The sequence below is a fragment of the Mus caroli genome, unplaced genomic scaffold (genome assembly GCF_978045245.1).
Source record: "Mus caroli unplaced genomic scaffold, Mus_caroli_1 scaffold_11, whole genome shotgun sequence".
Lineage (NCBI taxonomy): Eukaryota > Metazoa > Chordata > Mammalia > Rodentia > Muridae > Mus > Mus caroli.
In genome coordinates this window covers 104,352,433-104,375,184 of record NW_028227266.1, presented here as the reverse complement: position 1 = coordinate 104,375,184, position 22,752 = coordinate 104,352,433, and the positions used below count along the sequence as shown (strand labels likewise).

Here is a 22,752-nt window from a genome sequence, read left to right as displayed (position 1 = left end):
CACCAATTCACGGCATCATCCCCAGGAGACAAAATGACTAACTTTAGATTTTAACTATTATTTCTAAAACCACAGTATGGGTTTTCATCCAGGATGGTAGGTAGTATGGACACCAGTTTGAAGATGGTCCTAGAGTTGAGCCATTTTCTTTGACCTGAAGGGCTTCTTTCTTCTTCTTCTGGGCTGGTGCTGAGTCTCCTGAAAGAGCAGAGCATGGAGAAGGAGATGAGACAAAGGCTATGCAGCTCCACGGATGTGCTCCGAAGTCCTTCTCAAACAGTAAGCTTTCTAGTGGCTCACCGTGTTTCTTTGCTTGCAGTTAAATCACTGATGGACAGGTGGTAGAGTGTCCACCTAAAAGCAGCCAGACTAGAGACAGAGGTAGGCAGATTATGCCTAGGGATGGCTTGTAGAGGGCTGTGGATCTGAGAAGCCCTGGATTAGACTTCCTTCCCTAACTCGGGAGGGTGAGGACCTTTGGTAGAAGGAGAGAAGCAGAGCTGTGTGCAGCGATTGATGGTTGATCTCTCTGTGTTAGTGCCTGAGCTGATAGGGTCACAGCAACACGATAAGAGGAACTGAGTGAGAGTTTGAGAGCAATCTGATATCAAGTCAAGACACACTAGAAAGGACAGGAGTTAATGGGATGCCCGTGTGAAACCTGATAACTGCAGGGGAAGCGGTTATAGGAGATGGGCTCTGGTTTGGGGGAACACACCAACACTGGGAAATGCATTTACAAATGTGTGTTGGACGAAAGCTCTCAAAGGGCTCCAACTATGTGGGAGTTCCCATCCCTTTACATCTGCATTCCTAGCAGCATCAGCACCTCCAGAAACATCAGAGGGCAAAGCTGGCTGTTCACCCCAGGCTTGACTGGATTAGAAACTCAGAGCCCTCACAGATGTGCCAACAAACAAACCATCCAGGTGATTCTCATAGATGTTCATCTTTGGCTCCAAACCAGTGGTTCTCAACTTTCCTAATGCTGTGACCCCTTATACAGTTCCACATGTGGCGGTGACCCCCAACCATAAAATTATTTTTGTTGCTACTTCATAACTGTAATTTTGCCGTTGTTATGAACTATAATGTAAATATTTTTGGAGATATAGGTTTGCCAGAGGGATCAAAACCCACAGGCTGATAACTACTGTACTTATACTCTGCAGGAAAGATATCTTTCTTAAACACAAGACAGTGGTCTCACCGGAGGACTGTTACATTCGGGACATTAACACACAAAACTAGCAAGCTAAAGCACCAAAGATTATGCAGCTTAGAGAACAATTGGATGTGTGGAATTTTCTGAGTTGTGGCTAAAATGAGGAATGTCCAGGGCTTCTTTCTGTGGCGGTTGGGAAAGTAAAAAAGTCCTGTGTTTAGTTATAGGTGATCATCCCCTGTATGGTGTGGACTCTAAGAAAATGTCCTGTGTAGTTTCAGATGGACTTTAATCTCGCTGTGAGGTGGAATCTGACACTGTATTAACTTGTCTTGATGAGCAGGGTTAAATGTCTCCCATTCCCCTCTCCTGATCTCATTTAACACTGCCCTTGAAGAGAGAGAGAGAGAAGCCAGACCAAACCAGTATCTGCAGATCAGGGGGTGGGGATGAGAGAGATTTCACAGTACAATTTATAATGAAAAATGGCTTTGGTGTTCTGGGCTAGCAGCTTCTCCATCATTCTGCCTGCCTGCCTGCTTGTCACTCTATTTCTAGATTGGATTAATTCCCAGAGAGCGGAGTCATTTTCCTGATGGAATCTCTCAGCACCGATTGAAAGGAAAGGGAGGTTAGTGAGGTTTTAGGTTTTGTCTTGATGCAGTTTGGAAAAAAAATATATATCAGAGTATCCTGGAGATATATTTTCTGTTGTCCTTTTCTGAACCCCACCCTGGATTTAACCCCTGGGTTCTAGTCTTCTCCCTTGGCCTCTCTCTTTTAATAAGCGTGCGGCTGGGTGCATTGACAGAGGACCTAGCTGTGCAGAACACATGGTAGAAGCTTCACCAACTCACATTTTCATCCCAATCTTCTCTAACACTGGAAAGGAGAAAAGTAAAATAGATCTTGCCTCCGCACCTTGCCACTGTTTGGCCTTTCAGTGTGGCTTTTCTAGTGAAAAACAAAAACAAAAACAAACTATTTAATCTATTTATTAAAAAAGCTGCCGATTCTTAGAAATTAAAGAGAACATCTGACTGCCCTCTCACAGGGCTGCAACTTTAGTCCATGACTTTTCTAGCTTTTTGGTTCCTACAGATTAGACACAAGGAGTGGGGGTGAGCTGTACACAATAGCAGCTAACTGCCCTTATCCCCTACTGTGCTGCTGTGCAGGAGGCAGGGGCCTTTTGGTTCTTGCAGATGTGTGTTGTAGTCATGAGGACTGGTCAGCTGCCTTTCACCAATACAACTGAGTCCCAGTAGCAATCAAAACTGGCACCCGTGAAGGCCACATCGCCAGAGAAGTCCACACCGGAAACAGGTGCTGGTTCTGACTCCCATCTGAGAAAAGGGGTATGCAAGAATCCTCCCTTGCCTTTGTGTTAGCATGAATTGCGCTGTTGCAGCCCGAGTCAACAGAAACAGAAAGTGTGGTGGCTTTCAAAATCTGGGAGCAGAATGCATGTACTTATAGACAGAAGCTCTCTGTGACGTCAGCAGAATCTTAGCATCAAGAAAACTTTAAAAGCTATGTAAATAGAGCATGGTGTCACAGCTGGAGCCTGAGACGGGAGAATCAGGAGGTCGAGACCAACCTGGGCCATTTTCCACAATGCCATCTCAAAGTAAACGTTTTAAGAAGGGCAGGGAAAGAGGCTCAGTGGCAGGCAGATACTTTTGCCTGGTATGTGTGAATCTCTGTGTTTGATTCCCACAGCAACAAAGAGAAACACATTGGCAGTGCACATATTTTGTTTATAGAAGACTCAGGATAAAAAAAATGTTATGCTTTTTTTTCATAAGTATGCATCTGGTCTTAAATCTAATTGTTCTCATGTGTAAATCCCTACCAGTCTACACGTGTTTTTCTCTTTAACAACTCCATAGGTTTTGATTGTTAGTTCATTTCTGGGTGTGGGTTAAGAGGCTGAACAGTGTACTGGTTGGCCAGGGAGGCTCAGGGGGAAGGCTGATCTGGTTAAAAGCCCTTCCCCTTTGCTTTGTAGCTGTGTGGACTTACAACATTTTTTTTTTTAAATCTTCTCTGGACCTTCCTTTTAGGTCCAGAGAATTACGCTGACATAGAACAAATAATTTAGTGTTAAGTACAAAGGCCAACTACATTGTTCCCTAGGATTTATCCTTGTTATTACTTAAATACCTAAAGGATTCTTGATTACATTTGTTTCACCCATTTCTTTATTTATTTCCTTCCCCCACCCCCACCCCCAGCACTGGGAACTGTGCCCAGGGCCCTACTTTACCATGAAGCCACATGGACAGCTCCCCAGTGTCTATTTTATATTTTCTGCTCTGTGTTATAATAGAACAGACATTTATTTGGTGTGGGTTTTTTTCTTCTCTCTCCTCCCTTCTCTTCTCTTTTTTCATTGCCCTCCTTAGGCCTGGAAAAGGTGATCACAAAACAACCCATCTGGTCTACAATGAAGTCTGCTTTGTGTCCATCATTGGGGAGAGGTTTTGATCAGAAGCCACGCTGAGCAGGCTGTGGGCTTCTGCCCACAATCAAAGCATAAAAGTTCAAATAGTCTAAGAGGAGCTGCAAAGGAGGCAGCTTGTGGATCCCTCAGTGAATGTGAACAGAAGTTGTCCCTATTATCCCTGGGGCCTTTTCTCTTTCTCGGGCTTTAGGATGGTCTGGGCGTCTGGGCTGGCAAACGGATTGCTTTTCTGGGTCATGAAGTGGCAAAGAGCACGCTGCTTCTCCCCTCCCCTCATTAGAGCCTGTGGTCTAGTCTCCAGACATAGAGGAAGACACCCAGAGCTTCTGTAAGCACACAATGGTGAACCTAGAGAGGAAGCAGGAGAGTGGGGCCTCTGGGGACTCATTCGCAGCAGAAGGAAAGAACTTCTTGGAATTGCCTCCAGGCCCTGGTGAGTCTGGAAAATCACCTTGCTCATGGGCCCCGTGCCAGCCTGACAGATGGTCTCCCTGGGGTGGCATACGCTGCTTCAGGCCATGAGGCATGTTCCCTGAAGGCAAGTGCCCCACCCAGGAGTGCTAGGTCCTGTCACAAGTCTTTGACAGGAGTTTTGCCTACTCCTATCTTCCTCTCAACCTCTGCTCTCACTGGAGGGGAAGAGAGACTAGCTTTTCTCCTTGAAGCACACCTCTGAGCTACATGGTTGTCGATGGATGTCCACCTTAGTTCCCACACAATGGTCCCTTGCTGAAATGGTGTGAGCTACTGAAAGGCTTAAAAGGCCAGGAAAGAACAAAGGTGGGAGGCTGGGGGATGGCTCAGTGGGTGAGAGCATTTGCTGTACCAGAAGAGGGATCAGAATTTGAATCCCTAGCACCTGCATGCGGAGGAGCCTGGCATGGCTGCATGTCCCCGTAACTACAGCCCTGTGGTGAGCAGATTCAAGAAGATGGCTGGGACTTTCTGGCTTGCCCAGTTAGCTCCAGGCTCACTGAGAGGAGCCGTCTCAAGGGAGGGAATAAGGCAGAAAGTCTTAGAGCTGGACATTAGTCCTCTAGCCTTATGGGATAGCATGGGTATGTACACTAGTATAAATATGCATGTGTAAGTGTGTGTGTGTGCACTCGCATGCAGTGGACACTTGCACACACACATACATGCACACACAGTTAGGGGTGGAGTGGGGGTAGGAGTGTGGCTCAGGACTTAGATGACAAACCCTGTGACCTCTATAGATCCCAAAGAAAACGAACTTTCAAATGTATAATTTCATATTCTTTAACACAACAGATCTCTTGTGTTCTTCTCTACCCCCCTGCCCCTGCCCCCGCCACCCCTTTTTCCTCTTTTGAAGGCATGAATCCTTTTTATAGTAGTTAGAAGTGTGCTTGTAACAGTTCCTCTCCCAAATACTCGGGAGAAAGCCTGGGGGAAATTTAATGGTTCTGAGTTCAGCCTGTGGCTTTGCGATAAGGATTCAAGGCAAGAAGCCTTTTAACTCAGAAAAGAATCTGTTTGCAGCCATTGCCCAATAAATGCAAAGTGTCTGGTTACTGGCACGTAGCACAGTGCACCACAGAGCTCAATGAATGTCCACAGAGCTGGCCAACCCCATAATGCCCATGAAGGGGTAGTGTGTGTGTGTGTGTGTGTGTGTGTGTGTGTGTGTGATTTGCTTAGTTTTCAAACAGTGCTAGTCTTCTAACAGGGTCCACAGAATCAATAAACTCATGGAAACTTGCAGAGACCAGGAAGCCTGCAGGGGTCTGCCCCAAGTCCTCTGCATGTATGTTATGGCTGAGTAGCTCTGTGTTCATGTGGAAATGCTAACATTGAGAGCTGGGTCTGTCCCACACTCTTTTGCCTATGTGTGGGACCCTTTTCCCCCTCCTGGGGAGTGGGGAGGAGGAATGGGAGGGGGAGGGGCTGGGAGGAGAGGAGAGAGGGGAAACTGTGGTCAGGATGTAACATATGAGAGATGAATAAAAATAATAAAATAAGAACTCTAAAACAGCGTTTCTCAAGGCTGAATGAATTGACACTTTTGAGCAGAGGCTCAGTTGAAGGTTGTTAGTGTGCGTTGGTAATGACAAGAAAGCTCAAAGGAAACTGGGAAAACCTCATGTCATGCCCTCTTTAAGAGAAAGAAAGAAAGAAAGAACCACCAGAAATACTGTCGGAAGAATTAAAATTAAACCTCACGAGAGTCCGTGGGTATGGAAAGTCACCCGCTAGCTAATATTAACATCGCTTGCAACAGAGCCTTGCTGCTCAAAATAGGACAGTCAGTCGTATCGCTATCGCTGGGCTGTTTACATTCTTCGGGCCAGCCCTGAACTTCTTCCTGCCTCTGGCTCCTGGGCATTGCAGTTCTGGAGGTTTCTAGATGACCCGCCTCCCTCAGCTGTCTCTAGGAACTTCCACTCAAAGAGGGAGCTATAAGATTGACACCTGCTCGGTTTGCAGCGAAGTGGTGGCACTTCAAAGGAGCAGCTAGGCAGCAGAGGCTAAGTGTCTAGGTCGCATTTGGTCGCTGTCCGGGAGGGGCAGACAAGGACCCTCGGGTTTCCCCTCAGTATGGAGAACTTACTGCCTCCGTCCGGATTTTCTTACTTGAAAAAGTATCCTCTCCACTCTATTCGGAAATATTTATCAACGCTGAGAAGCCAAAGGGCCGAAGAGCAGGTATTATTTTGTTTGTGCTAACTTTAAAAATAACTGGTGCTTATTTCTGGGTGTGGCCTGTCGAAGCGTGGGGAATGTTTCTCTGCTGACTTACGGGTGTTCATAGGCAGAGGTCAGATCCAGCCTTGTCGTTACCCGAGCTTGGCAGTCAGAGGAGCCTGCCGCTTGTGAGGGCTTACTTGGCTGTGGAACATTTGGGCCCTGAGATAAATTATGCAAATGTTCTGTGTGTGTGTGTGTTTGACACTTATTTTGCTTTCTTCTGTTATCTAGATGAACCTACCATACTACGGAGGTGACTCTTTGATATTTTGGTGATTTTTTTCAGTGTTTCGAAGACAAATTCTGAAACCATTCGTAGCTCAATAGATGAAGCAGTATACCCCAGAAACACACTTATTTTCTTGCATGTTACTTTAATATCACTAGGATTTGCAAAATGAAGGTTATCTGGGTGGCTATAATCAGATCATTAGTGGGCCGATGAGATCATTTGGATATAATAGGTGACTCTTATATGTGGTGCATAGGGGACAGAGCACAATAATTATTAGTCCTTTTAGCCAATTGGAAGCTACAGCTTCCAACAGGAAATTCTAGCATGTGGGTATAGACGCATTTTAATAAGTCTGTTTAAAATGTCTGGTTATTTCACTTAAAAACATGTGTGTTCATTACATTGATTACATTATACATTGATATCTAAAAACTGCTTTCATAATTGCACTGGATTAGAGAGAGAACAATGTGTGGCCCATTTAAATCCAGGAGTTCATTTAGAAGCTTGGCAACGGACTAGAAATATGAAAGACAGGTCTGTCACCACACAGAAGATGACCAGCCACAAGCGCTCTGCCTTGTGCCAGTGTCCTGTTTGTTTTTCCTCCATGGTAGAAAATGACCCAGTTAGTAAGATGCTTCCCAGAAACGGAAGCAGAGGGCAGCAGAAGGAAACCCTTTGGTGACCCCTTTCCCCCAAAGCTAATGCCTCCTTTGAAAAAAAACAAAAACAAAAAACAAAATATCTGACAGATCATTTAGGATTATCAAGGAAACTGCATCTAGGTATGTATGTACTTAAATGATTTTGACTAGTGCTAGAGACTCAGGCTCTCTGCATTAAGGGAGCTAGGCTGCCCCATTTACCTCTCGCTCAGTTTCAGGGTAACACTCAGTGAGAAACGTTTCTGTCTCCTCTCTGCATGCCTTGGTTTTGAAGTAGAAAATGGGAGAACCACATGGTGGTGCCCAGAGTTTTTGTTTACCCCAGGAGCTATGTCACAGGCTTTTTACACAGGGGACGGGAAAGAGTGACTGACAATATGTCTGTGGGGGATGGGCATGGATTTCTTCCCTTTTCTGAGCAATGAGTGCAGAGAGGTGGCTGTGTGGCTTAAATAATCCTGTGGGCTTTTTTTTTTTTTTTTTTTGAAGCCTGTTTTATTGTTTATTTATTTATTAAGTTATGTGTGTGTGTGTGTGTGTGTGTGTGTGTGTGCTGTGTGTGTGTGTATGAAGAGTGTGTGGCATATGCACATATGAGCATGTGTGTGTGCTGTGTGGGGATGCCCATGAGATGGCCATGGAGGCTAGAGGTTGAGAGCAAATTTTCTTGTCTTAGTTTCTTCTCCATATTATTTTTTCGAGATGGTCTTACTGAAACTGAAGCTAGATGTTGTAACCAGGTTGGCTGGGCAGCAAGGCCTCTCAGGATGCCTCTCTGCATCCCAGTGCAGGCGTTACAAGTGTACGCTGTTGACCACAGCTGTCAGGTGGGTTCTGGGCATCCGTTCTTCTAACATGGACAGCAAGTGTATTCCCACTGAGCCATCTCCCTAGGTGTTACATTTTGGTTTTTTGAAACATGGTCAACATAGCCCAGTTTGTCCAAGCCTGTCTTCCTCATTCTCCTACCTCTACTTCCCAAGGAGGGGATTATTGGTATGTAGCACCACACCCAGAAGCTGAAAGTTTATGCTGAAAGTACTACAAAATCATGCCTTCCGAAGAGCAATAAGATCCAGTATGGGGACAGGAGACTTGGACTGGGTAGGTGATCACCTTCCCAATTTACACCCATGTGGAAAGGCTGGGGACTGAAAGCATTGTGCTATGCTATTGGCTTCCTTTCTATGTTAGTGGAAAAGTACTGCACCTGATTCCTTTCTAAAGCCAATTACAGCTGTTCAGACATGCAGTCTCACAAAATTAGAGAAACTGGGTCAATCTGGTTACACCTGGAAAGCATGGAGAAAGGTTACAGAGAAGGCTAATGATACCTATGCTCAAACAGCCATTGCCTCTGTTCCTTACGCTCCTGTAAACCAGATCTGCAACAGAAAGCTAAGGGGACAGAGACGGAAGAGTGTGAGCACCCTCCTGGAAGCCACCCAGCTAGAAAATATAAAGGGAGGGTTACAATGTAAAAGCTTGAGTTTTTAAACGTTATCCTTTTTGTCATACTGCTCCTTGTAACAACCTAGCCCTAACAGCAGTCTACTGACCTGTCTCCTGGACAGTGTTCCCAAACCTCAGACCACTATCATTCTGATGCCCATTTCCCTTTATGTGTGAGATATATTTATTTATATAATATACGCAATTGACTCATATTTTCTCTGTACTTATTACTTAAATCACTCATTAGCAAATTCGTGTAGGGAAAAAAATTCATATTTCACTGGAATTGAGAAAAATAAAACCCAATGCCATTTGCTAGAGCTAGAAAACTAAATACATTCAAAGCAAATCCTTAAGATAGACAACGTCACTTCTATACACACCTGTACTGCTAACTCTTGGAAAGCTGAGATAGGAGGATCAAGAAATGGGGTCCAGCCTGGGCTACATAGTGAGACTCTGTCCAAAAAAAAAAAAAAAAAAGAATGAAATTGAAAAAGAAAAAGGAACATCAAAAGAACCTTCTAAGCCTAAAAGCTATTTCCTTTATTTGTTTGTTTGTTTGGTTTGGTTTGGTTTTTGAGACAGGGTTTTACTGTGCAGTCTGACTGTCCTGGGACTTGCTTTGTGGACCAGGCTGGCCTCAAATTTACAGAGTTCTATCTGCCTCTGCCTCCCAAGTGTTGGGATTAAAGGCGTCTACAGCTGCCCTGCTTTTGAAACCTGATTTTTAAGGAGGAAAATTGGCTTGCAACAGAGTTGTTCAGGGGTGGGAATGTGGCTCAGTGGTATACACTCAGCATGCACAAGGCCCTAGGGTTAACACTCAGTGCCCACAACCAACCAAAGGGGAAGTATTTAAAGCCTCCTTGGGGGGCAGCTGAGTTGACTCCTGAATGAAGATTGGGGGTGGGGGTGGTGGCTGGGGAGGAGATTAAAAGGTTAGACAACTCAATTCTGAATGATTCATTATTATTGAATGTAATGCCTGCAGCCAATGTCTTAAGTACCAACAGGACTGTGGTATCCCAGATTCACCATCTGCCTCTGCTCCTCAGTGCATTCAAGTATACTCCTCTCTGAAAAGTCCTCCTCCATTTATTATAGCCTGCCTGGAGATGCCCCTGTGTCCTCAGACTCAGGTTGCATGGTCTGAAAAGAGAACCTTCCTCCAGTGCTGCTGGAAGATGCAGCAGAGCCCCCTCTTTCCTAAGATAGTCTGTGCTTTGATTACCGCAAGTTTCTACCAGATTCAGCACAGTAACTATTTGCTTCCATGTTATACATATGCACGTGTGACCTTGCCTCATATGCTCAGACTCACTTTGCGACATGGCAAAGGCTGGTATGAGAGCCATGTGTACTGCAGGCAGGCATATGTACTAGAATGTCTGTGACACACATCACTTTTACCCATGTCTTGAGTAGGCCAAAGGGACCCTCTTGTGCGCGCCCGACTCGCCAGCAAGAACGACGCTGCAACAGGATCCTTCTGCACACGTTTATTGGGAGAGCTTGATTGCAGAGGCGAAGAGACCCCAAGCCCAGAACTGGTGCTGCTTATATAGGCCTAGGAGAGGCGTGTCGCACACCCGGATTGGTTATGCATGGGTTATGCTTACCACCTCATTTGCATGTCTCACATCTGATTGGTTAACTTCTCTCTCATCTGATTGGTTAACTTGTCTCTCATCTGATTGGTTAATATGTCTCTTATCTGATTGGTTAATTCTCAAAACCTCATCTTGGCAAAAAAACTTTACTGCCTATGTATGCGTGGTGGCCAGCTGTTGTCAGCGCCACCCTGCAACGGCACATGTGGCTTCCCACAGCACCCCCCTCCCCCATGTCATGGTCTAAGTCATGGTCATTGTTACTCTTAGTCACAGATGCTTCTTTGAAGTGTCTCCTCCATGTTCTTCCCCTTGTCCTTATGCTGTAGAGACAGGATGTGACACAGGACTTGGTTTGTGGGGTAGTTTTTGTTGTTGGTGATGTGTCTGTTGGGACACACCAATGTCTTCACTCTTAAGTACCAACAGGGATGCGGTATCTCAGATACACCATCTGCTTCTCATCCTTCGTGCTCCCAGATCTCTAGTGGCAAACGCTTCACAAATCTGGATCTCTACACAGGTAGAAGGTTAAAGTCATGAGTGAGTGAAGAAGCTAGATTGGGAAGACTCATGATTATCAGAATTCATGAGATGATGCAGTATGAGCAGGTAGCCCAAGCCTCACTGAACCTCGGTGAATTTGGTAAGTCTGCCCGGACATAGGTGAGACTGCATGGTTGCAGTTCCTTTGTTTTGGCCTTAGAGCAACAGTCAAGGTATGGTTATACCAACGTCAGCATCCAGCTAGTGGGGAATGAATGTGACTTGCAGATAATGTTCTTCTGAGAACTAGAGACCAGCTGCTTGGTGGCTCAGGTGACCAAGTGGGACACTGAGAATGTGTTCTACCTCTTGGTAGGCTGTTCCTTGGCTTCAGCCTAGAGTGACCTATGGGGACCTAGAGCTCTTCACTGCTCTTGAGGGTGGCAGACTTGGCAGAGACATCCTGTAAGGATGTTAGGAGCTAGCTTGTGAGCTTATTTGTAAAGTCTGTTCTCTTTTTGCTGGATGAGGTCTGCTAGTCCCATAGCTTCAATTACGACCTTTAAGCCAATCACTCTCAAATGCTTACTAGGACTACACTGCAGCCTTGTATATCCAGTTATCTCTCCAATGCCTCTATCTGGATATCTTGCAAACATGGCAAATTGTGTTCAGGGAGAACTCACCAACTCCACCCACTAAACTGATTTCTTTTCCAGTTTCCTCATCAGTCAACCTAAAAGCTCAGACCATGCACCTTGTCATCATCTTGGTCTCTACCTTTCTCCTCCTTACCCCCATTGCCCAAGCACTTCAAAAGACCTCATTCTTTAGAGAGAAAGAACTGATGAAATGTAAACACACAGACACACTTATTTAAGTGGCTTCCAAGGAATCCTGGGTAATACAACAATGGGTGTCTACATGTGAGAAGCTATGAACCTCAGAGCTGTTCAGTCCACAAAGCTGAATGCTTTAAGGATTCCCATCCTGGTGCTGAAGGCCTGGAAGATTTCTAGTTAGTCATCTTGAGACCATTTTGGAAGACAAGAGAATTTGGAGTCTGATGGTAACAGCAGTAGCACACAGACATACCAGCAAGAGGCAGAGGCAGAGGCAGGCAAACAAACAGCACTGCTTTTCTTCAGATCTCTGTATACCTGTGTCACCCATCAGAAGGTTTCCAAGGTGATAAGTAACTAACACACCAGCCAGTTCTCAAATAACGATTCGATCTGCTACCATCCTCTCCTCACTGGATCATTGCAATAAGAGCCTTCCAGTTTGGGTCCCACATCCATTTACTGCTATAATCCCTACTCCAAAGCACTCAGAATCTTTTTCTCTACATGAAATCTTATTTCACCAATGGGAACACGGTGCTTTGCAGTTGTACCAGACACAGATCTGGCATAAATGAGACACATTCATGTGGTGAATGAATGAAGGGCACTTCATCACTATCGCAGACATTGTAGGGTCAGATACATCACAGGGTAGGATACTGTCATTCGGAGCAGAAGATGGGAGCAATAGTGACACAAGGCTGAGGCAGAGAAGAGCCAAGTTTTGAAAGTTTTGAGCAGTCAGTTTGTGCTTATCTTCCCTGGAAGGGGAAGATAAGAAGAGGGATCAGAAAGCACAGGCTGGAGCCGGGTGTGGTGGTGCATGCCTTTAATCCCAGCACTCGGAAGGCAGAGGCAGGCAGATTTCTGAATTCAAGGCCAGCCTGGTCTACAAAGTGAGTTCCAGGACAGCCAGGGCTACACAGAGAAAACCTGTCTCGAAAAAGAAAAAAAAATTTTTTTCTGCATAAGTAATAGCATTAAGAGCTGACCAGATAGGTTGTGTCTGTTTAACAGCAAATCTGAATCTACTTGCCGTATGAAAAGTCCTCTTTGGCCGGGCGTGGTGGCGCACGCCTTTAATCCCAGCACTCGGGAGGCAGAGGCAGGTGGATTTCTGAGTTCGAGGCCAGCCTGGTCTACAAAGTGAGTTCCAGGACAGCTGGGGCTACACAGAGAAACCCTGTCTCGAAAAACAAAACAAAAAAAAAAAAAAAAAAAAAAAAGAAAAGTCCTCTTTGGAGCTGAAAGACGTAGTATAATTAAAAGGACATTGTAATTATAGATTACAGTCGAATTTTGTGTGGGAGGCTTGTCTGAAGCTTTTTCCCAATGGCTTAAGAGAATGTCCCTCAGTCAAACAGGGTCCATGTGTTTTGTTTCTGTTTGTCTTTTTAAAGCAGTATCTATCCCTCCTTATTTGTCTTTTAAAAATAACACTGCTGGGACTTGAACCCAGGTCCTTACATGTGCAAGGCAAGTGCTCCACCTCTGAGCTACATCTCTAGCCTGACAAATGGTGTGACTTTTTTTTTTTTTTTCCTATTCTTTGTTTTTTAGAGAATGCCTACTTCAAAGTTAAGGTGTTAACTATTTGAATTGAATTTGAACTTTAGAAAGTTGGGTCTCTAAAACTTGAGAGCACTCTAATTTTCCTCCCAAATAAATCTATGTTGAGTCTCAGTATACTCAATAAGGTTTCCAGTGCTGCTGATATGCGCTCGACCTTCCTAGGGAAAATGGCACACATTTTACTACAGCTTGATCTAAGAAGTGGGAAGTTTTAAAGCTCCTTAAGGTAAATTGAGATTATACCTTGAGATTATACCAAAAGTATTTTTTAAAGTTATGGGGTTTTGTTTGTTTGCTGTTATCTTCATCTTGATGGGGCTGGTGAGATGGTTCAACTGGTGAAAGCACTTGCTACCGAGCCTGGTGACCTGAGTTTGATCTCTGAGACTCACATGATGGAAGAAAAGAACGGAAGCTTGTGTACTTAAGCAAGTACACATAGACACATAAAATAATTAAGACTGTAAAAAGGAAGCCATCAGAGCTGATGGTGCAGTGGCAGAGTATCCGCTTAGCCCCGCAAAGCTCTGCACTTTGTCTGGCTTGCGTGCATGCATGTGTGTGTGCATGATGTGTATGCATGCATGTATGTGCTTATATGTGGGCATGTGTGAGTATTTTTTTGTGTGTGTGCATGTGCATGCATGCCTGTGTGTATCTGTGTCCATGTCTGTGTCCGTGTGTGTGTGTGTGTGTGTGTGTGATACCTGAGGGAACTGGAAAGTGCCCAGTGTCCTTATGAATGGTTTGAGAAGAGAAAGATTTAATGGTTTGGGTGCAGGGGTAAAGGATTATCTGTGTAGAATTTAAAAGAGGGCAGAGATGTTCCACCACCCTTGTATAGGATTTTGTGTAATCCTATGAAGATAGCACTAGAAGTCAATTGCTGGGCTAAGATGAAGCTGCACCTTAGTATTCCTGACTCTTAAATATGACATTCAAAGTGGAACTATTTTATCATGGTAATTACAAAATCCCTCTAGCTGATGGGAGGGGGAAATGCTGCATTTATAGAAAAGGGAAATAAGTCACCAGCACCTCATAGCCTGACAGGGTGCAGGAAGCTTAATGGCTTCTGAGTCACCATCACCCAGTGTCCTGCTCTGCCTTCCTCACAAGTAGAGAACCACCCATGCATCCTGTGACCGAGTCAGGCCCTTCCTGTTTCCTCACTTGGTATCCATGCTACCTCCACGTCCTTTCAATCCTTTACCTGGATACCTGTCTTCTTCCTCACCCCAGAGACCATCATTACTTCTTGCCTGAGGCAGGGAGTAGCCTCCTAGGCCCCTGCTTGTCATCTTTCAGTGGCTTTGACTTGCTTTGGGATAAGTATGGAACTCCCTGTCGTGGAGGGCCTTGATCGGTCTGGCTCTGGGGATGCCCTCTCTCACCACATGCTGTTTTTCCCTCCCTCTGCCTCTACAGTACTCCCATCTACTCACCCCGTTTCCCTGTTACTTCCTGGCAAAAGTCTTCTCTTTTCTGGTTCCCTGTCTGCCTTCCTCTAGTTAACATCTACTCTGCCTTCAAATCTTCACTATGCATCCCCTTCTCCTGGGCAGCTTTCCCTGGTGGGCAAGTGCTCTACGCTGCGCTCTATTTCCAGCCCCTAGGCAGGTTCCTGCACCTCAGTGCTGTCTAATATATGCTCTAAAGAAATCTTGCAATTCATCTTGGCTGTACCTGTCCTGAGCAGTTCCATCTGCTTATGGAGCTATTTAATACCAACAGGTCCTAGACAATTTGCAACGTGCCTCTCAGCTGTGGGGCACTGAACACAGGCTGATGGACATGAATGAAGGAGGGTTAGGGATGTCATGAATTCTATCCCGAGACAGAAGTGCTTAAAAGAATCATGGTTGTTCGGCCTGGTGAGGAAGAGGTGGAATGTGACTGTTTTCATCTGTTTATGTATGTGCTTCAGAAGATGCATAGGGCTAATTTGTGAACTAAGCTAGGGATGTATTTTGAAGGTTACAGAAAAAAGTTAAGTATGACTGGCGGGCAGAATTGCCAGGAAGGGTTGTGATGTAATAACAAAGTCAAACAAGAGAGAAAGTAATGAGTAGTCATTTGCAGAATGCATGGTTACATGTCCCTCTTTGAAGATCATTGTAACAATGGTTTCTGACTGGGAAAGAGAATACTGAATGTCTTATCCAGCCTGTTCTAGCCATTAAGATTCTAGGTATCAGGCAATGGAAAGATGAAAAGCACACGTGGATTAGATTTTTGCTTTTTTTTTGTTTTGTTTTTTTTATTTCATTTAGCTAGTTGTAAAAATTCTGTAGAACGAGCAATGCTGCTCTGAGCTCTAAGACCAAGAAAGCCAGAATCAAAGGACTTGAGAGATCTTGGCAGCTCGCAAATCCTCCAGCCAGAAAGGAAATATAACTACGTCTAGTAACGACCTCCGGTGAAAAGCTTATGTACCAAGGACTAGCTTTCCTGAGCCTAATGGACCGCTGAACACCTCTAGCCACAGCTTTGTAGCTTTTATGGCCCCCTCCAGTCTAAGAATAAATAACCAGTGTACTTACATAGTTGTGAATAGATAGGAGCTTTGAGGAATTTCGGGTTCCTTTGTGACATTTTAAACATTAGGCTCCTCCCAGTATAAAGCCTCTTCTTCAATTTAGTCTGTTTTCCCTGAATTTAACACTCGTAGCGTTCTGCTTTTCTTTCTTTTTTTTTTTTTTAAGATTTTTAAAAGAAATTTTATGTATATATCCTTGTACACATTCATGCAGACCCCTAAGTTGTGTGTTTATCAGACTTGGTGATAAAACACCAGAGAAGACTTCAGTCCTCAGCTGGTTCATTTATCTGGGGGCGGGGAGAGGGGGCAAGGCAAGAGACCATGGTGGAACAGTAGGCAAAGGAAACCATTCACTTCATTGTCTGGGAAACAGAGTGGAAGAGGGATTGTGGTCTGAAACATCACCTTTGAGGGAATATCCCCAGTGACCTTTCTTCCACTAGACCCTTCTTCCAGGTGGTCCCATCATTTCTCAAGAGCACCGAGGGGTTGGTGCTTTTTAGTACAGGATTCTCGGGGAGGCCTTCAGGATCCCAAATACAGAGGCTTGCTACCCAATCTCACTCCTTTGACAGCTCATGCACGACACTTTGCCAACTCTGTTCAGAACAGAAGATGGCATAATCTCACACCTTGTACAGACAGTTCCATGTCTTGACAGAAAAATAAATGAATTCTTCCTACATATGTTGTACTGCTTAAAATTTGCTGTGAAAAAAATGCTGAAATTATTATTATTAGCTTGTTCATCCTAATGGGACGTATGGCTTGGGGAAAACAATGAAAGTACACACTTTAGAAGAAGGAAGCCTAAGGTTTTTACCCAGTGCCTTAGCCGTGCTAAGCACTTGGCAAGGTCCTTTAGATCTGCCCTTAGTTAATCCTCATGACACTGCAAGGTGGGTCATGGCATCCTCATCTTGTGGTTAAGAGGAGTGACATTTAGGGAGGTGAAATAACTGGGTCCATAGGTTATAAATGGTGGCAGTAAGATTTTGATTTCAGATCCTGTTGACAAACCTCTCCATATGCGACAAACACCTTCCCCCACCACTGATGGTCCCTTTTTCTCCTTCCTCTTGGCCTTCCTTCCTTTCACTTTTCCCTTGCAATTAGATGTTCTTAAATTTACTAAAGATAACAGGACTTGGGAGGTGGCTTAGTGGTTAGAAGTGCTAGCTGTTCTTCCAGATGATCCAGGTACAAACCCCAGCACCCCACATGTAACTCACATGTGGTATACAAATATATACGCAGGCAAAACACCAATACACATAAAATAAATAAAAATGTAAAATCATAATGGTTAGAAATAGAAGTATGATAACTTTTGCTAGGAACTTTTTTTTTTTATCAAGACACTTTTATTTATTATGAGTATTTATGTCTATCTTATATGATTATGGAGTCTTAAAACTCCCATGTTCTTTCCTTTGCGAGTTGAAGGACCAGGAGGGTCAGTGATTTAATTTGGTCCAAGGAAGAAGGCCTGAGAACAGGGAACACTGAAGGCAGGAGATGAAGGGCCCCACAGAGAAGGAACAAATGTGCTTTTCTATCCTGTTTGGTTCTGTGTACTTCTTTGTGGGTTGCATGAGGATGTACCATGTTTCAGCACACACTGAGCCTACTGATTCAAATGCTCATCTATTCTCAGATCACCCTCGCAGATATGCTCAGAAATAATGTCTTACCAGCTGCAATCCAATGTGTCATCATTAGCCCAGTGAAATTGTCATATTAAGCATCAGAAGCCATAAATATCATGATAATAGAAGTTAAATATTTAAATTGTGTCAACAATTACAAAATTGAATGACAAATACTATAAATATCACAAAATGTAGAGGATAACATAGTTTTTTTTTATTAATTAGCTGAGGTATCCTAAAATGGTTTGTTTCTACCTTTGTGGGGAGTCTTGGATCTTTAATCACCCCCTCACATGACAGCAGGAGCGAACAGGAATGCAAACACTCCTTGTAGCTGATCTTTGCTGCTTTGTGGGTTCTTTTCTCCTACCCCACCTCTCATTTCACCCCCACACCACCAGATACTAGAGAAACAAAAATAGAGGGGAGAGAGGAATTAGGAAAATCTTTGAACCTAATTTCTTTCCTCTTTTTTCCTCTTTGAGCATGAGAACTATTTGACTACAACCAACCCCTGCAAATGACCACTACCCACCCACCTTTCTTGTACTGTACCCTCTGAAAAAGGTCCCAGAAATCCAAATGTTACACAATTGCAGAAACATCTGCAGCTGGCCAAACCATGCTTCTGCTAGAGCACTAGGCAAATCATAGTCAGCTTCTTCGGACAGTCTGAAGGGGCCCCACATCTCTACACCTGGGATTAAAATAAAAGCATATTCTTATGATATTTCTGTGTTTTTTTAAAAAACAAATTCCAGAATTCTCACTATGCTCCCTGGTCCTGGTTAATTTATATTTGTTTTTAAAGTAAATCTAGAAAGAGTCATAGACTAGCTTCTGTCTCTGTTTCTCAGGCATCATGCACATGCTTCAGGTGCTGGATACTATGAAACCCATACATAGCTGTCTTAGTTAGGGTTTTACTGCTTTGAACAGACACCATGACCAAGGGAAGTCTTAATAAAACAACATTTAATTGGGGCTGGCTTACAGGTTCAGAGGTTCAGTCCATTATCATCAAGGAGGGAGCATGGCAGTATCTAGGCAGGCATGGCACAAGAGGAGCTGAGAGTTCTATGTCTTCATCCAAAGGCTGCTAGTGGAAGACTGACTTCCAGGCAACTAGGGTGAGGATCTTATGCCCACACCCACAGTGACACACCCATTCCAACCAGGTCATACCTATTTCAACAAGGCCACACCTCCAGATGGTACCACTCCCTGGTCCAAGGATATACAAACCATCACCATAGCAACATTTCTGGGGCCCCTGATTTATAAAGTTCAGGTAGTTAGAATATTCCTGGTGGTCATTTCTCCACCAGGGCAGTTAGCAATAATGTAACCATACAAACACTGCCTGCAAAATAGGTTTAAATATGCCACTAAACCCAACACAATCTAAATGCTTTCCCTGACTCAAGCTCCTTTGAGTCAGACCCAGAATACATGGGTGGTACACGGCACAGGATAGAGAAACATCAACAAAACCAGTGCTCCAACATCATCATTTGCAACTCAAATAATCTATACATTTTTACCAAATGCAAAACTGTGAGGACGTGCTAGAGTTTATACGTGAAATGGACTTTTTGCCAGTGCGGTTCCCAAAAGCCTAACTTCTGTTGGTTACCAAGAAAAACCTGCCCTAATGGGGTTACAGAATTTAAAAATGGCCTTGCACTGTAATACACAAGACTCTGTGTCAGAGACCCATCAGAAAGATGGTCTACAAGGTCTGTGCTGAGCAGCAGTCGTACCCAACCTCACTGAGTGAAGTGGAGGGATTTGTTTATCTTCTCCTTTTCCAGGGTGTTTTGTAAATAGAGTGATGTAAATTGGGCATGTTTGAGTGCTAGCAAGTCTCAAAGGCCCTCGTCTCCCTGCCTCCATATATCTTTGGATTTTTATTTGTGAAGGAATTGTTCGCAAATAGGTCTCAAACTCCTATGTTAGCTGAATTAATATTAAACACACTGTTTACTGTTCTTCTAACTGGGCGAGTTAACACGTAGAGGGTAAGAGCGTGTTATCGCTGTTAAGGACCACATAGTAGAAAAATTACAACTGCATTAAAGGAAGTCTTTAAAAATTCATTAAGAGGTAATCAAGTTTTTGCAAACCCATCTGTCACGTGCAATTATAACATAGTTACTGTAACTTGCCCAATATCCTGTAAAATGTCACCTTTACATTGGCTTTTCTTGCTGTGTTCATTGGTCATGCTTTCTGAGGCCCAGCTTCTCCATGGGTCCTCTTCTTAGCAGAAGCTCTTGAATTTTCTATCTTTATTGCATCCGTGTAACTATTTTGAAATGTTAGTGGTACTTCTAATTGTGTCTGTGCTGTCATCTGTGTTACAATGTTTACCACTCAGCTAGGCCATGGTTTTATAAATAAAAACAAAGCAAATTTGTAATAGGAATGCATTAACTTTATATAGAAAATATACATGTTTACAATTATTTTTAAATTCATTCTCTCTCTCTCTCTCTCTCTCTCTCTCTCTCTCTCTCTCTGTTGTGTGTGTGTGTGTAAGCATGTGCATGCCAGTTGAGTACAGGTGCCAGCAGAGGCCAGATGAGTCACATCCTCTAGAACTGGAGTTACATGTTATCCGTACCCAGGCTATCCGCAAAGCAGTGTATTGCTCTTTTTAAAATTATATATTGGATCCCCATCAACCCCCTGTCCCGAGAGCTAAAGTTAGAGATGGTTATGAGCCACCTGATGTGGGTGATGGGAATCAGACCCACACCTTCTGGAAGAGTGGCCTGTTCTATTAACTACTGAGCATCTCTCTAGCTCATGAAAAAAATTTTAAATGTTTAAGTAGGGGGCTGGAGAGAAGGGTCAGTAGTTAAGAACACTGGCTGCTCTTCCAGAAGACCTGGGTTCAGTTTCCAGTACTGTCATGGTGGCTCACAGCCATCTGTAATTCTATTTTCAGGGAAACCAATATTCTGTTCTGGCCTTCCAGGGCACCAGACAAACATAGACACACATGCAAGTAAACAAAACAAAACAAAACAAAACAACGCATATACAGAAAATAAAAATTTCCAAAAAGACATCAAATAGTGTGAAACTTTTCCTCTTAAAAATTGTTACAGACTCTGAATTGTTACAGGACCAACCCTTTTTATTTATTTATTTTTTTTAAAATGAAACTATTTCCATGGGGAGGATCCAGTTTCAAGAGAATAGTATTTTCTATTCAGTGTGTAGGGGGAAAAAAAAAGGTCTCTCTTTCATCTTACTGGTCTGGCTAAAAAGCCTGATAACCTCTGGTCAATGAGGCATTGTTCCAAAGTTCCGGCCTGGAATCAGGAAACAAAGCTGGCTTCATGGCTGGTGTTACAACACTGGCTCTTATATGGCACTTCTCTCTCTCTCCCTCTCTTCCTCTCCCCCTCCCTCTCTCTCGTCTTTATTGCCCAAAGCGTGGCTGGTGTGATGTACAGAGGTGCCTACATGAAAGACGTACAATCTCTTTAGGATCCTAATGCTCTTTCTGCCCATGGCTTTCAATAATTGGTTTTAGGCCAATAGGCAACTTCTTGAGAGAGTTTCAACTCTTACATGACTTAAGGATGATGGAGAGAGTTTTAAATACTGATATGCATCCTCACTGTGTTCTTTATAATTAAAGACCACTTATCACGATCAAAAGATGAATGCTTTCTGCTTCTTGCAAATCAGTACTCCAACCTAGGCAGGCATTGAAATCACCTGAGGGAGTAATTAAAACAGAGACTACTGGACCCCCATCCCCAGAGTTACTAATTCAGCAGGACTGGATGAAGCCCAAGAATTTGCCTTTCTAACAAGTTCCCAGGTGGTAGGGACCCCACTCTGAGACCTACTGATGGAGGCCATGTGATGATGCTTGTTTGTTTGTTTGTTTGTTTGTTTGTTTAAGAGGCAGAACTGATAGGGATTACCATACCTTCTCAAGAACAGCCCAGGCGTCACTTAGAAAGATGTAGTAGCATCATTGTTAATGCCGGGGGAACGGTAATGAGGACTTACAGCTTGGAAAGTTCTTAATTGACCATTTCCACGACAGCAGTCCCAAGCCAAGCATTACATAATACTTACTAATGCAAGAAGTGATTAAGCAGTGTCTTTGCGCTAAGACTCTAACATACATATTCATATCTACTTACCTCTTTCTGTTATGGATGATTACTGATTAAACTGAAGGGACAGCTGGGAATTTTAGTTGTGGAGTTAAACTGTGGGACATCAGAAGGGTAGAATAGTTGTCTTGTCCTCTATATGATCCACACTAAAGCCACCACAAAGTCTCAATATTTAAAAAAAAAAAAAATTCTCTCACTCCTACTCTACTTTGTACACGAAAAGGAAGTTAAAGGCAGAACAGTAATTTAGCTGGAAAGGCGAAATCAGTATTCCTGATGCTGCGGAGTGGCTTTTAGATCCTAGACATATGTTAAATATGTATTTTGTTGATTTTTTTCACTAGAGCATGTTAATGAACATGTCTTAATTACCTACGGAATAATCTCTCTAAAATACTTGCCTCTGCTAATTTATTCATAAGATTACACTCTCATTTCAGCAACCCTTTCCAACTCTGAGAAGATAAACCCAAGAGATTTTTGAAAAGCTTCTACTTGGAGCATGAGTTCCCCAGTAATGGTATTTGAAGGTTAAATGAAAACAAACAAGTAGATTGTAGACAATAACCGAGACCAGCCGAGAAAGACAATGACTATATAATTAAATAATATTGTCTTGACTGTCATCAAGGGAGCTTTAGGACAAATGTCCTAGATTCGGGAATCAGTCCCTCTCAAGGTTGTATGAGTCCACAATGAAACAAATAAGGCCAGACATGAGTACAACAAGCTAGTGAGCAGAGGGGGAGTCCAGGAAGCTGGGTAGCATCTTGTGTGCTCGCCAGCAGGGCACGGTGGAAACACCAAGGATGGACATTCTGCTTTTACAATGGGCAGGAAGAAACCCTGTGTAAGAGCATCACCCATGAGAGCCATGGCTTTATGAGCTCTAAAAAGCAACTGGGCTGTTTGCCGCACAGGTTTCTGACAACTGAGTCTAATTACCTCACAGAATTGTGTTGTTTCTACCAAAAAGCACTAAACACATGTCCAGTTTGGGTTATTCCGTAAGAACTGATTTTTTAATTTTTCTAAACTTAAATGCTTTAATCAAATGTTCAGTCTTGGCATTTTTTTCCATTCTCAGATTATTTTTGTATTTTTCCACAGTGTAAGTGAGTTAGTTTGGTGGTATAGCTCAGTGGTAGAATATCTACTTTGCATATATTAGGCCTTGATTTCTATCCCAAGTACT

The 22,752-nt window shown here is 43.5% G+C and overlaps 1 protein-coding gene across 1 annotated transcript in view; it reads left to right on the top strand.

Moving 5' to 3' along the window:
- The first annotated feature begins 5,986 nt into the window (after nt 1-5,986).
- The window catches only part of Atp2c1 (ATPase secretory pathway Ca2+ transporting 1), a 109,425-nt gene continuing 92,659 nt past the window's right edge, over nt 5,987-22,752 (top strand). Inside the window, exon 1 of the mRNA XM_029481803.2 lies at nt 5,987-6,299. Coding sequence (XP_029337663.1) covers nt 6,192-6,299 — 108 coding nt within the window. The 5' untranslated portion in view covers nt 5,987-6,191. The remainder of the gene's footprint in view (nt 6,300-22,752) is intronic.